This window comes from Schistocerca americana, chromosome 8 (genome assembly GCF_021461395.2).
Source record: "Schistocerca americana isolate TAMUIC-IGC-003095 chromosome 8, iqSchAmer2.1, whole genome shotgun sequence".
Taxonomy (NCBI): domain Eukaryota; kingdom Metazoa; phylum Arthropoda; class Insecta; order Orthoptera; family Acrididae; genus Schistocerca; species Schistocerca americana.
In genome coordinates this window covers 276,090,590-276,104,209 of record NC_060126.1, presented here as the reverse complement: position 1 = coordinate 276,104,209, position 13,620 = coordinate 276,090,590, and the positions used below count along the sequence as shown (strand labels likewise).

At 37.6% G+C, this 13,620-nt stretch overlaps 1 protein-coding gene across 7 annotated transcripts in view; it reads right to left on the bottom strand.

Annotated features, from left to right (window-relative positions):
• Positions 1 to 453: 453 nt before the first annotated feature.
• Positions 454 to 13,620, bottom strand: part of LOC124545815 (bifunctional 3'-phosphoadenosine 5'-phosphosulfate synthase) — a 361,076-nt gene continuing 347,909 nt past the window's right edge. For all 7 annotated transcript variants that reach the window (XM_047124762.1, XM_047124764.1, XM_047124766.1 and 4 more), the window contains one exon: positions 454 to 1,568. In XM_047124762.1, coding sequence (XP_046980718.1) covers positions 1,471 to 1,568 — 98 coding nt within the window. In that variant the 3' untranslated portion in view covers positions 454 to 1,470. The remainder of the gene's footprint in view (positions 1,569 to 13,620) is intronic.

Here is a 13,620-nt window from a genome sequence, read left to right as displayed (position 1 = left end):
TAAATAAAAAAGTGAAATTTGCAACTTTTGGTGGTTTTTCATTCTACTGAAATTCTTGACCCTGTTCTTGCTGCAGTGAAATTATCTCTCTCTGTCACTTACATGATATGATGCCAAATGTAGCATAGACAGTTCAAGAATTCAAGTGTCAGATACAACACACTCCTTTCTACGCACAATTTACCATTCCCTCATTCCATGACAACTGTTCCTCTTTATCCTTTCACACTATATGATCATTTATTGTCACACAGGGTAGATAGATTAAGTGTTCATTTCTTTTGATGGATTGAAAGTAATTCAGCACCTTTAGAATATCATATGTGGTATTCAGGTCAGTATGTTTATCACAGTCTACTGGATTCAACTAGGAGGCACATGTATTTTATCTGAAAGTTGATGGTCACATACGTCCTCTGCAACAACAGAACATTAGAAGAAAAAATTAACAGATTTCTATAAATTCTTTTATTGATAATATTTTTGTAAAAGGCACTACACCATTTTTGACAATAACATGTATTCTGAAATAACAAATATAACACAAGTCATAATTTAATTTGAAATGGCATGTATTGCACGCAGTGGGGAGGATTAAAAATTACATAAAATATACAAACAGCACATAGCACCATAATTCACATTGTTAATACAGATGTCATCCTTCCTTCATGGCAGATGCAATTGTACAGACATATAAGCTGAGAAGTGCAAAGTTAATTTTTCTTAACTAACAGATATCATATGATACAGCTCTTTGGAATGTACAATAAAAATCTGGTGAGTATATGTGCCCCCTTCTTCCCTTCAGCAGCAGTGTGGAGATATACTGTAATGCTTCACAGAAAAGAAAATCTTCTGAGAATCAGCGCAAACCACTCATAGATATTGAGGTTATCTGTCCCAGATACATTGCCTGCCCTTTTCTTCTCTTACCTCAGTATTTCATATCCTTTCAGGTACATGAAACAATGCAGTAGCAACATCCCACAGTCGCTCAATGAATAACAATTGTTCTGTGAGCTTTACAGCTAAATGCAACTTGTTTTGAAATACAGACTTGACAAGTAACATACTTACCAAGTAACTTAAAATTGGTAATGTTACAGTTAAAGGTAAAATGCATATTTTCATTTTAAGATACAGTGAATATCTTACTTGCAGAAACACATGTGTTTGGAATGCTCTTTTTACATTTAACATTAAAAAATAATAATGTGCAGTCATTGTAAGACGTTTGTGACTTTAAGGGAATATTAGGGCTCTACTCCAGTTAACAATATTTACATACATGTGGTTTCCACAATGTTTCTGAATGCAAAAGATCCTTAGTCATACATTTTTGCAGCTGACTGAAACAGCCAGCATTGTACTATCACAGTAATACTGTAGCTCAAGTACTTAATTTAGAATTGAAGCATTAATTCTTTCTTCAAGCAACAGCTACAGTTCTGCACAACAGAACACCCATTACTTGCTCTGAAGTGACTGGTAATATCCTGACAAAACTTTCCATGCTTTTGGGGCCATAAACCCATCTGGTGGAAGCTGTCCAGAACGAGCCAAACCTGTAACGACAGAAAAAATGTATCTGTACCACACAGGATGAGAGAAAAGTGAAAAATGACATGCCAGCAAAAGAACAGATCTGCAAATATGAAAAGTTAAAAGCACCGAAGGAAGAGCTAAAAAATGCATGAAGATATGAAGAGACTGAAAACAGAAATGTAGTTGAGATAAATACAGATGGTGCTGGAAAGAATAAAGGTAGGCAAAAGCAAAGAACAAATTAGATAAGATACAAAGAACATCATCATTCTCATTAGCCAGTTATTTTAAATGAGTACATTATTAAGTGTTATGGCCAATCTCAAACAAGCACCCATTTTCACTTACAGCTAAAAACATAATTTCACATCATAACTACATGGAAGTCAAAAGTCTCTAACACCAAATTGGATGTAGACCCTTTTATGTCTTTTTTACTGCCATTCACTGTAAATGTATTATAATGTTATAAATTTGTAGGTCTTCTTGAAAATGAGCACACACTCAAATGCCTTCTCTGAAACCTAGCTAGAACAGAAAATTTGGAACTCCATTATGGAAACATATTGTATCTAATGGCAACAAACAGACCTGATCTCTTTGAGCATGTCCACTTTGAAACTGGTATCAGTGACCATGATGCAGTTGTGGCTACAATGATTACCAAAGTACGAAGGACAACTAAGCCTAGCATATAAATATGTTCAGTATGTTGTTGTTGTTGTTGTTGTGGTCTTCAGTCCTGAGTCTGGTTTGATGCACCTCTCCTTGCTACTCTATCCTGTGCAAGCTTCTTCATCTCCCAGTACTTACTGCAACCTATATCCTTCTGAATCTGCTTAGTGTATTCATCTATGTTCTATGTTCAGTAAGCTAGATAAAAAAGCAATAGTATCATATATCAATGAGGAACTTGAAACTTTCAGCACAGGGAAAAAGCATGTAGAGGAACTGTGGCTCAAGTTTAAAAGAATAGTTGACCCCGCACTGGATAGATATGTCCCCAATAGAACAGTCCATAATGGGAGGGAACCTCCATGGTATACAGTCACTGTAAGTAAATTTCTAAAGAAGTGGAGATTATTTCATAATAGGTGTAAAACAAAGCATAAGGCTATAGATTGAGAGATGCTGAATGAAACATGTTTGGCCTGTCAAGAGAGCAACGTGTAATGCCTTCAGTGTCTGCCATAGCAAAATAATGTCAAATGATCTTTCACAGAACCCAATGAAATTCCGGTCATATGTAAAGGCCGTTAGGGTCACCAAAGGTAGTGTGCAGTCCCTAGTGAATAAGACAGTAGCTGAAACTGAAGGTAACACAACAAAAGCTGAAATGCTTAACTTGGTTTTAAAATGTTTCTTTACAGAGGAAAACCCAGGAGAATTGCCCAGATTTAATCCTCGTGCCACTGGAAAGATGAATGAAATAAGTATTAGTGTCAGCAGTGTTGAGAAACAGCTGAAATCATTCAGACTGAACAAAGCACCAGGACATGATGAAATCCCTATCAGATTCTACATTGCATTTGTGGCTGAGTTAGCCCATCTGATTATTACAATGTATCATACATCCCTTAAAAACCTGAGGCCAGTCTTTGGAAGAAATCACAGGTAACACCCATCTACAAGAAGGGTAGTAGAAATGATCCATAAAACATCTGTCCAGTATCCTTTACAACAATTTTTTGTGGAACCTTAGAACATATTCTGAGCTCAAACATAATGAGGTATTTTGAACAAATGATCTTTTCAATGCCAGCCAGCATTGTTTCCAAAAACATTGATAAAGTGAAACCCAACTTGCATTTCTTTTCTCACATGACATACTGAAAGCTTTGGATCAAGGCAATCAGGCAGTTGCAGTATTTCTTGATTTCCAATAAACATTGGACTCAGTACGACATCTACACTTATTGTCAAAAGTTCGATCATATAGGGTATCAAGTGAAATTTGTGACTGGATTGAGGACATTTTGGTAGGGATGAAACAGCATGTTATCTTGGATGGAGAGTCATTGTCAGATGTAGAAGTAACTTAATGTGTACCCCAGGGAAGTGTGTTGGGTCCCTTGGTGTTCATGTTGTACAGACTCTGCCCGAACAATGTATACAATCTTTGTCAGGCTCTATCGAGATATCGATATTGTCGTTCAATTTCAATTAAGAGTGTGTTGTAGAATGGTCTTTGGCTCAACAGATATTAGTACTTTCATCTCAGTATTGAGAAAACAAAATGGCTGGAGCATGCTTGACATTTGAGCAACAAAAATTATTGGGAAGTGGTTTTTCAAGTTTGATAATGCCATCGAAGTGCAATGTCAGTGGAGGTGGGAGTTTGAAACAGAACCACTAACCCGACTAACAATTAAGCACATCATTAACAAGTTTGAATTGCATGGAATGATTTGTGATATTCACAAAGGAAGATCAGGAAGACAGTGTACAGTTAGAAGTCCTGCTTCGTTGGCTCTCGTTTTGGAAATGTTTGTTAATTCTCCTCAAAAGTCTTCTATGCAATGAGCACGTGAAGTGGGGGTTAGTAGTACAAGTGTACGAAGAATTCTGAAAGCTGCAAAGTGGAAAGTTTACATTCCATGATTACTGCACATAATTAATGATGATGATCCTCATCACTGATTGCAATTTTGCAAATGGTGTGAGCAAATGGTAACCAATGATGAACAATTTGTGTCAAAGGTAGTGTGGAGTGACGAGGCACAATTTAAACTTAATGGAACCGTGAATCAGCATAACAGTGTGTACTGGGCACTGCTAAATCTACATGTTTATGTGGATAAAGTGGTCAGTCTATCAGGGGTTCAAGTGTGGTGTGGACTATCATCTAGGAGCTTAGTAGGACCCTTTTTCTTTGATGCTACTGTCACTAGAGAAGTGTACCTGGAAATGTTACACACACATCAGTTTTGCCAGATATATGTGTGCTTTATGGAGCTGATGAAGAAGTCTTCTACCAACAGGATGGGGCACCACCAACACTACCACCTAGCTGTACGAGTTTTCCGGGGCATTGGATTGGACAAAGAGGGCCCATTGAGTTTCCTCCACAGTCACCAGATCTAACACTTATCGACTTTTACTTGCGGGGAACTGTGAAAGATAATGTCCATTGATGTAAGCCACACTTGCTGGAGGAACTTCGCCAGGAGATTACGACCGCTTGTTGTTCTTTTATGTGTATAACCACCACTGGTGAACATTTTAAACATTTAAATTAACCATGTGCTAAATTGAAGGTTGTAAAACATGTGATCAATTATTAAATGTAAAATAAACACATAAGTAATACTTTTCATTCCTTAAAGTGTGTATAAGTTTTTCTGGCAGACACTGTGTATTAATGACCTCACAGACAATCTTAATGGTAACATCAAGCTTTTTGCAGATGATGCAGTTATCTATGATGAATTATTACATCAGAAAAGCTGCATAAATATTCAGCCAGATCTTGAAAGGATGCAGTTATCTATGATGAAGTATTACATCAGAGAAGCTGCTTAAACATTCAGCCAGATCTCGGAAGGATTTCAAAATGATGCAGAGATTGGCAGTTTGATTTAAATGCTCAGAAATGTAAAATGGTGCAATTCACAAAACGAAAAATCATAATGTCCTGTAACTATAATATCAATGAGTCACTGTTGGATTTGGCCATCTCATACAAACACCTGGGTGTAACACTCCGTAGGGATACAAAATGGAATGAACACATAGGCTCAGTCATGGATAACGGAGGTGGCAGACTTCAGTTTATTGGGGAAGAGCAATCACTCTACAAAGGACATTGCTTACAAATCATTTGTGTGACCCAACCTAGAACATTGCTAAATCATTTGTGTGACCCACCATAGAACATTGCTCAAGTGTATTGGATATGTACCAAATAGGACTAACAGGGTATATTGAATGCATATAGGGAAGGGTAGCATGAATGGTCACATGTTTGTTTAATCCATGGGAGAGTGTCACAGGGAAACTAAGAAAATGAACTGGAAGACTACTCCAAGAAATTCTATTAACAAAATTTCAAGAATAAGCTGTAAATGGTGACTCTAGAAATATACTATAATACCCTATGTATCACTCACATAGGGATTGTGAGAATAAGATTAGAACAATTACTGCACACACAGAGGCATTCAAACAATCATTCTAAATGGAATAGGAAGAAACCCTAATAACTGATACAATGGGACATAGTCTCTGCTGAGCATCTCTTGGTGGTTTGCAGAGCATAGCTGTAGATGTAGATGTGGACTTAATAAAATACTCATTCAAACTAACAGCTTGATGAGAATGATATTGCTTCTTGAATTTACCAAGGCTCTGGTCCCCACCCAGATGATATCAAGTAGGAACATAAAAATGCAAAACATAAAAATGAATTTACAGTGATCAGGGCAATTCTGAATGGAATGTAAATAATGAAAAAGTGGACAAACTACCACTCATTAACATGACAGAGCATATAGTGGACGGGTACCCGAAAAGTAATGATGTATTCCAGGCTTTCAGATCTTTGTTTTTCTTCATAGGGCTAGTAACGATCACATATACTATGGTGAGCACAGTAACATTTGTTGTCAACTTGATCTTGTAATGTAATAGACTGAGATGCACAAATAGTAGTACAGTGTAAATTAGTACGCAGCTCGTGGTCTATTGGTTAGCATTGCTACATCTGGATCACAAGGTCCCGGGTTCAATTCCCGACGTGGTTGGGGATTTTCTCTGCCTGGGGAATGGGTGTTTGTGTTGTCCTCATCACTGCATCATCATTCATGGGAATGATTAGATTGGACTGTGTACAGATTGGGAATTTGTATGGGTGCTGATGACAGTGCAAGTTGAGTGCCCCACAAGCCAAACATCATCATCATCATCATGTGTAAATTAAGAGAAAGGCATTAATACAGCAGTACTGTAAATTGCAAATACTGTAAGAATTTTACATGAGGGTCAGTGTTAGGTCAAAGCAGTAGCAGTAATAGGAGAACTGTCGACTTGTGGTTTGTGGTGGAGATGACAAGTTGCAACTTTGTTTGGCAGAAATAAATGAAGAAAATTTACAGGATGTGTGTTGATTTATTTTTATTTCAAACTGCAAAAACCAAAAATTTGCTTGGCTCAGAAAATCAAGAAAGATACAACCTCAGACTTCTATAGTGAATGTGAATGATTTAAAATTGCAATAACATCATTTATGGACACCAATAAGTCAAGAATAGTGTCAATGCAATAGTGAATTGTTACATGCTAAAATAACTATTTTCTAAATTTATGTGTTACGTGTGTGAACAGAAATATATCAATCTGCAGAATACTTTTGTTTACATAGGGTGTTTCACAATTCCTATTACGAGCTTGTAGGGATTGTAAAGGGGACTTAATAGATAAAAGTTCTGACAAGAAACCTATGCCCAAAAATCTACCGTTTGTATATAAAACAAGTTTGAAGATCAGATCACTTTCAAATCTCCTGATTCAGAGTAAGCCTAAAAACTGAAAAGAAGGTGTCATCATCAGCCCCTGTTGTAGTTATGATATCACGTACAAAATCATCTGCAAGAAGCTGGTACATTCACAACTAGCAGGATTGGTTGTGGTGCGCCACAGGCGTGCCACATTCTCAATTTTCAAGGTCACACCCTTCATCATTTAGAAGAGAAGCCGACGATGAGTATTCAAAACACTGCTGTAGTGTTTTGAGAATTTCTGTGTAAATTCTACAACTGCTCAGCCTTTTACCATCTCGAACACACAGTATTTCAGAAGTGAGTGTGGGATGATAGAATCCTATCTACTGTGTGTCACATGTTTGTGTGTGCAGGTTTGAGATTCGGTCGGGAGAAGAATGTAGACGCGGCAGTCGAACGGCAATGACAAGTACTTGTCGGGCGATCCATGGAAGTTTTAGTGAAAGTGAACAGAAAAACCATGGAGCTTCTATGTTATTCTGTGCTAATTATGTCAGTGACCATTGTTATAATAACGAGAACAGTTGAGAAGGTAATCTTGAGGAAAAACTCTTGTCTTAGCCTTGTTGAAGGGAAGACATGTATCCTGATTCATGTTGAGACTGGACATGGTGTTTAAGCCAACTTTCTCTTATATGTAAATTAGTTTGTTTCTAAAGTTTGGAGACATGAGAGACATACTAAACAGTATATATTTTTGTGAAGAGTGGGATTTGTAATATGTCTGAAGTTCAAATATACATTGTTAGTTGAAGCAAATGAAACTTTGTATGTCTACTTATTTTTATAAGTAGAAAGAGTCTTAAGAGATTCCTGTACCTAGCAGCATACTTTGGAGAATAATTGAAAGAGAATTTGCAGCAGCAGGCTAGCCAGCAAGGAAGGTCAGCCGAGAATGTCAAGTACGCCATCTCGTACAAGAAGTGGAAGTTAGTATATTTACTTTGCTCTTAAACTGTCATCCAAAGCCGTTAGACTGCCCATGCCATGGGCTCCTGTGGAACACACAGGTCTGAGCTCATTGTGTGGTGATGGTACTCACGATTCCAGAGAGTACTGCATAACAATTGATAAGTCATGCTCAAAACACTTGTAGCATAGCAGCTGTATGGGTTGGCAGCATGTCAGGGCCCACAGTTGCCAACCCAAGGGCATCACACCCCATTAAATACCGGAGCACTAAGCTACAGCAGACCGTTCTCTTCAGTGCACTGAGTCGTGTACAGTCTCGAGTTACTGCCGAGTCATCCATCATCTCCGAGACTTAGTGTCCATAGGCATCTTATGCCAGCTCTGGAGTCTCTATAGGCATCAACAAGAGGCACAGCGACAGGACTGTAATATTTTAGAGAACTTGTAATAATTTCAAATGTCTAATTGTGATGGACATTTCACAAGTAGAAGCACAGTTTAAGTTGAGTATTTCATATGCCAACTAGCTCTGCAGATGATGAAGAAATTGATGAAATGTATGATGAGATAAAAGAAATTATTCAGGTCATGAAGGGAGACGAAAATTTAATAGTCATGGGTGACTGGAATTCGAGAGTAGGAAAAGGGAGAGAAGGAAGCATAGTGAGTGAATATGGATAGGGGCTAAGAAACGAAAGAGGAAGCCGCCTGGTAGTATTTTGCACAGAGCATAACTTAATCATAGCTAACACTTGGTTCGAGAATCATAAAAGAAGGTTGTATACATGGAAGAATCCTGGTGATACTAGAAGGTATCAGGTAGATTATATAATGGTAAGACAGAGATTTAGGAACCAGGTTTTAAATTGTAAGACATTTCCAGGGGCAGATGTGGACTCTGACCACAATCTATTGGTTATGAACTGTAGATTAAAACTAAAGAAACTGCAAAAAGGTGGGAATTTAAGGAGATGGGACCTGGATAAACTGACTAAACCAGAGGTTGTACAGAGTTTCAGGGAGAGCATAAGGGAACAATTGACAGGAATGGGGGAAAGAAATACAGTAGAAGAAGAATGGGTAGCTTTGAGGGATGAAGTAGTGAAGCCAGCAGAGGATCGAGTAGGTAAAAAGACGAGGGCTAGTAGAAATCCTTAGGTAACAGAAGAAATATTGAATTTAATTGATGAAAGGAGAAAATATAAAACGCAGTAAATGAAGCAGGCAAAAAGGAATACAAACATCTCAAAAATGAGATCGACAGGAAGTGCAAAATGGCTAAGCAGAGGACAAATGTAAGGATGTAGAGGCTTATCTCACTAGGGGTAAGATAGATACTGCCTACAAGAAAATTAAAGAGACCTTTGGCGAAAAGAGAGCCACTTGTATGAATATCAAGAGCTCAGATGGAAACCCAGTTCTAAGCAAAGAAGGGAAAGCAGAAAGGTGGAAGGAGTATATAGAGGGACTATATAAGGGTGATGTTCTTAAGGACAATATTATGGAAATGGAAGAGGATGTAGATGAAGATGAAATGGGAGATACGATACTGCGTGGAGAGTTTGACAGAGCACTGAAAGACCTGAGTCGAAACAAGGCCCCGGGAGTAGACAACATTCCATTGGAGCTACTGATGGCCTTGGGAGAGCGAGTCCTGACAAAACTCTACCATCTGGTGAGCAAGATGTATGAGGCAGGCGAAATACCCTCAGACTTCAAGAAGAATATAATAATTCCAATCCCACAGAAAGCAGGTGTTGACAGATGTGAAAATTACCGAACTATCAGTTTAGTAAGTCACAGCTGCAAAATACTAACGCGAATTCTTTACAGGCAAATGGAAAAACTGGTAGAAGCCAACCTCGGCGAAGATCAATTTGGATTCCGCAGAAGTGTTGGAACACGTGAGGCAATACTGGCCCTACAACTTATCTTAGAAAATAGATTAAGGAAAGGCAAACCTACATTTCTAGCATTTGTAGATGTAGGGAAAGCTTTTGACAATGTTGACTGGAACACTCTCTTTCAAATTCTAAAGGCGGCAGAGGTAAAATACAGGGAGCGAAAGGCTATTTACAATTTGTACAGAAACCAGATGGCAGTTATAGAGTCGAGGAGCATGAAAGGGAAGCAGTGGTTGGGAAGGGAGTGAGGCAGGGTTGTAGCCTGTCCCCATTGTTATTCAAACTGTTTATTGAGCAAGCAGTGAAGGAAACAAAAGAAAAATTCGGAGTAGGTATTGAAGTCCATGGAGAAGAAATAAAAACGTTGAGGTTCGCCGATGACATTGTTATTCTGTCAGAAACAGCAAAGGACTTGGAACAGCAATTGAACGGAATAGACAGTGTCTTGAAATGAGGATATAAGATGAACATCAACAAAAGCAAAACAAGGATAATGGAATGTAGTTGAATTAAGTCGGGTGATGCTGAGGGAATTAGATTAGGAAATAAGACACTTAAAGTAGTAAAGGAGTTTTGCTATTTGGTGAGCAAAATAACTGATGATCTTCGAAGTAGAGAGGATATAAAATGTAGACTGGCAATGGCAAGGGAAGCGTTTCTGAAGAAGAGAAATTTGTTAACATTGAGTATAGATTTAAGTGTTAGGAATTCATTTCTGAAAGTATTTGTATTGAGTGTAGCCATGTATGGAAGTGAAACATGGACGATAAATAGTTTGGACAAGAAGAGAATAGAAGCTTTCGAAATGTGGTGCTACAGAAGAATGCTGAAGATTAGATGGGTAGATCACATAACTAATGAGGAGGTATTGAATAGAATTGGGGAGAAGAGGAGTTTGTGGCACAACTTGACAAGAAGAAGGGACCGGTTGGTAGGACATGTTCTGAGGCATCAAGGGATCACCAATTTAGTACTGGAGGGCAGTGTGGAGGGTAAAAATCGTAGAGGGAGACCATGAGATGAATACCCTAAGCAGATTCAGAAGGATGTAGGTTGCAGTAAGTTCTGGGAGATGAAGAAGCTTGCACAGGATAGAGTAGCATCGAGAGCTGCATCAAACCAGTCTCAGGACTGAAGACAACAACAACAACAACAACAACATTTCTTCATATTTAATAAATATCATTTCATTACTCATTATTGGGAATCTTTCTGGTTGAAGATAATCTACGCAGTCGTCCATTCCCAACACATTGTCCCTCTGCGTGCTTATTGTGAAGCCAGAAATTTGAAATTGATCCAATCTTCAAACTTATTTTACACCCAAACATGAGAGCTCTGGATATGGTTACCTTATAACAAGCTTATCTACTTAGCCCCTCGGCAACTCTTAAAAGTCTGTAATCCAAAGTTAGTAAAATTTACAACTCGGTTCGTTCAAGTTCAACAGTTATGAAACATGATACTGTAATTAAATGTGAGCATACTTCCCTTGCAGTTACAGATGCAGACATAAGTAAAAAGCACAATGTAGGACTATCGGATGAGAAATTCAAAGTAGATGTGCCAGGATGGTTATGTCCATAGTTAGTGCTATCTGAACTGCAAAATTAATTCATCTTATTGGTAACAATGCAAGAGGAACAAACATTAACTGACAAATATTGCACAGTTCTTTTCAATGCAATAACCGGAGAAAAAAAAATTGTAAGAAGAGGTCTGGATTCCAAAAAGAAAAGGAAGTATGTCACCATTCATCAGGACAACATAACTGCATTCAAAAGTTTTTTGACAAATGGGAAATTGAGGAATTTGAAGTAAAAACTGTCAGAACATCTACTTTATTCACCATACTTAGCAGACAAAAATTTTTGGAACATTGTTATAGAGAAAACAGCAATTTTATGATATTACAACTTACTTCAGTAAACACAGTTGTGATCACATTTAAGTTGTTTATTTCTTTTTTTAGATGTTTGATTTTGATCTTCTCAGAGATTATCCTCAGATCTTACACTCCTTGATGATCATAGGAACTATTGGCATGGAGCAGGTCTGTCTGTACAGGCATGGAGAACAGCAGTGAGAAGCTCAAAACTGATCATCAAAAAATAAACAATTTTAATGTGATCACAACTGCATGTACTGAAATAAGTTATAATAGTTAGTAGACCTTCTACAGTTAGTAACCCTCCTAGTGCCACTGGGGTCAATATGACCCCATAAGCACACTTTGAAGTAAAATATCTCCCTTGTTTTCAAAACGATTATTTTCAAAATTTGACTTTGTCTCTCTAAGATGCTTGTATGCAATGACATTGTTCAGTTTTACATTTACAACATATTAAAATTTATTCATCAGCTATGCACTGAGTACAACTGAAATCAGCATGACCCCAATCTAAAATTTTTGTTTTGTTTCTTGAATGTAACATTATGAAAACAGTACGGCGAATGTTACGTTGAGCAGATGTTAGACGAAACACCTGCAACAACAAAACTAACATTTCCCACTTATTATTTATACCCATTGTTGCCATTTCTTGCCTCAGTGTGTGCATGTACTACATTATGACTAGAAAACATTTGAGTAGTGCTGAAATACAAGCAATTTTCAATGAAGAAGAGGAATTAGGAGATATGCCATCTGATGACGATGAAGAAATTTATGCTATGATTTCTGGAGGTTAAAATCAACTGAAGATTCTGATGAAGATGGAGATTTGGAAACTCTACTTCCTGAAGTTGCTGGCATCTCAGATCAGAATGTTTTCAAGTAAGTATGCATAATCTACCATAGGTCTGCAAAAACTTTAATAGTAGTACTACTAATAATTTGTAAGTATATATGTAAAATAATAATCCCATTTTTTTCAGGTCAAGAAATGGAAATGAAACATGGGGAAAAATCCTGTTAGATTACATGGGAGACAGCCAGCACAAAATATACTGAAGATGGCTCCAAGTGCCATGAGGTGTACTGTAAGGAACATAAATACTGTGCAGTCAGCATTTGAATTATTTATGAAGTCCAGCATTTTCCAGATAATTCTGAAGTGGACCAACAAAGAAGGTAGCATTACTTTCAGCAACAAGTGGACAGATAGATATTGATAGAGAAGAATTCGAATGCTTTCTTGGCCTGCTTATTCTTGCAGGAGTGTACAAAGGTAACAATGAGGGCATAGTGAATTTATGAAACAAAGAGCATGGCTGACCTATTTTCAATAGTTATATATGTAGGAACTGCTTTACAGAAATATCACGCTGTATTCGGTTTGATGATGCTCAGCACCAGCAACAGAATCGTAGCCCTGATAAATTGGCTCCTATAAGGGATTTATTTGAACAGTGGTTATGCACATTAAATGATGCATATGAACCACATAAGAATACTACAGTTGATGAACAATTGGCAACTTTTAGGAGTAAGTGTCCATTTCGCCAGTACATCCCCTCAAAACCTGGAAAGTATGGTATAAAGATATGGGCTGCATGTGACAGCACTAATTACTACGTCACACACGTGCAGGTGTACACAGGAAAGGGCGAAGGCCAACCTAGAGAAATAAATCAGGGAAAAAGAGTAGTGTTAGAATTGACAGGACATTTATCCAGAGTGGTAGAAATATCACAAAAGATAATTTCTTTACAAGTTTGGAGTTGGTAAAGGAACTAGAATGAAAACAAATGACACTGTTAGGAATGCTAAGAAAAAGTCATCATGAACTACCTACAGAATTTATAGAAGCAAGAGG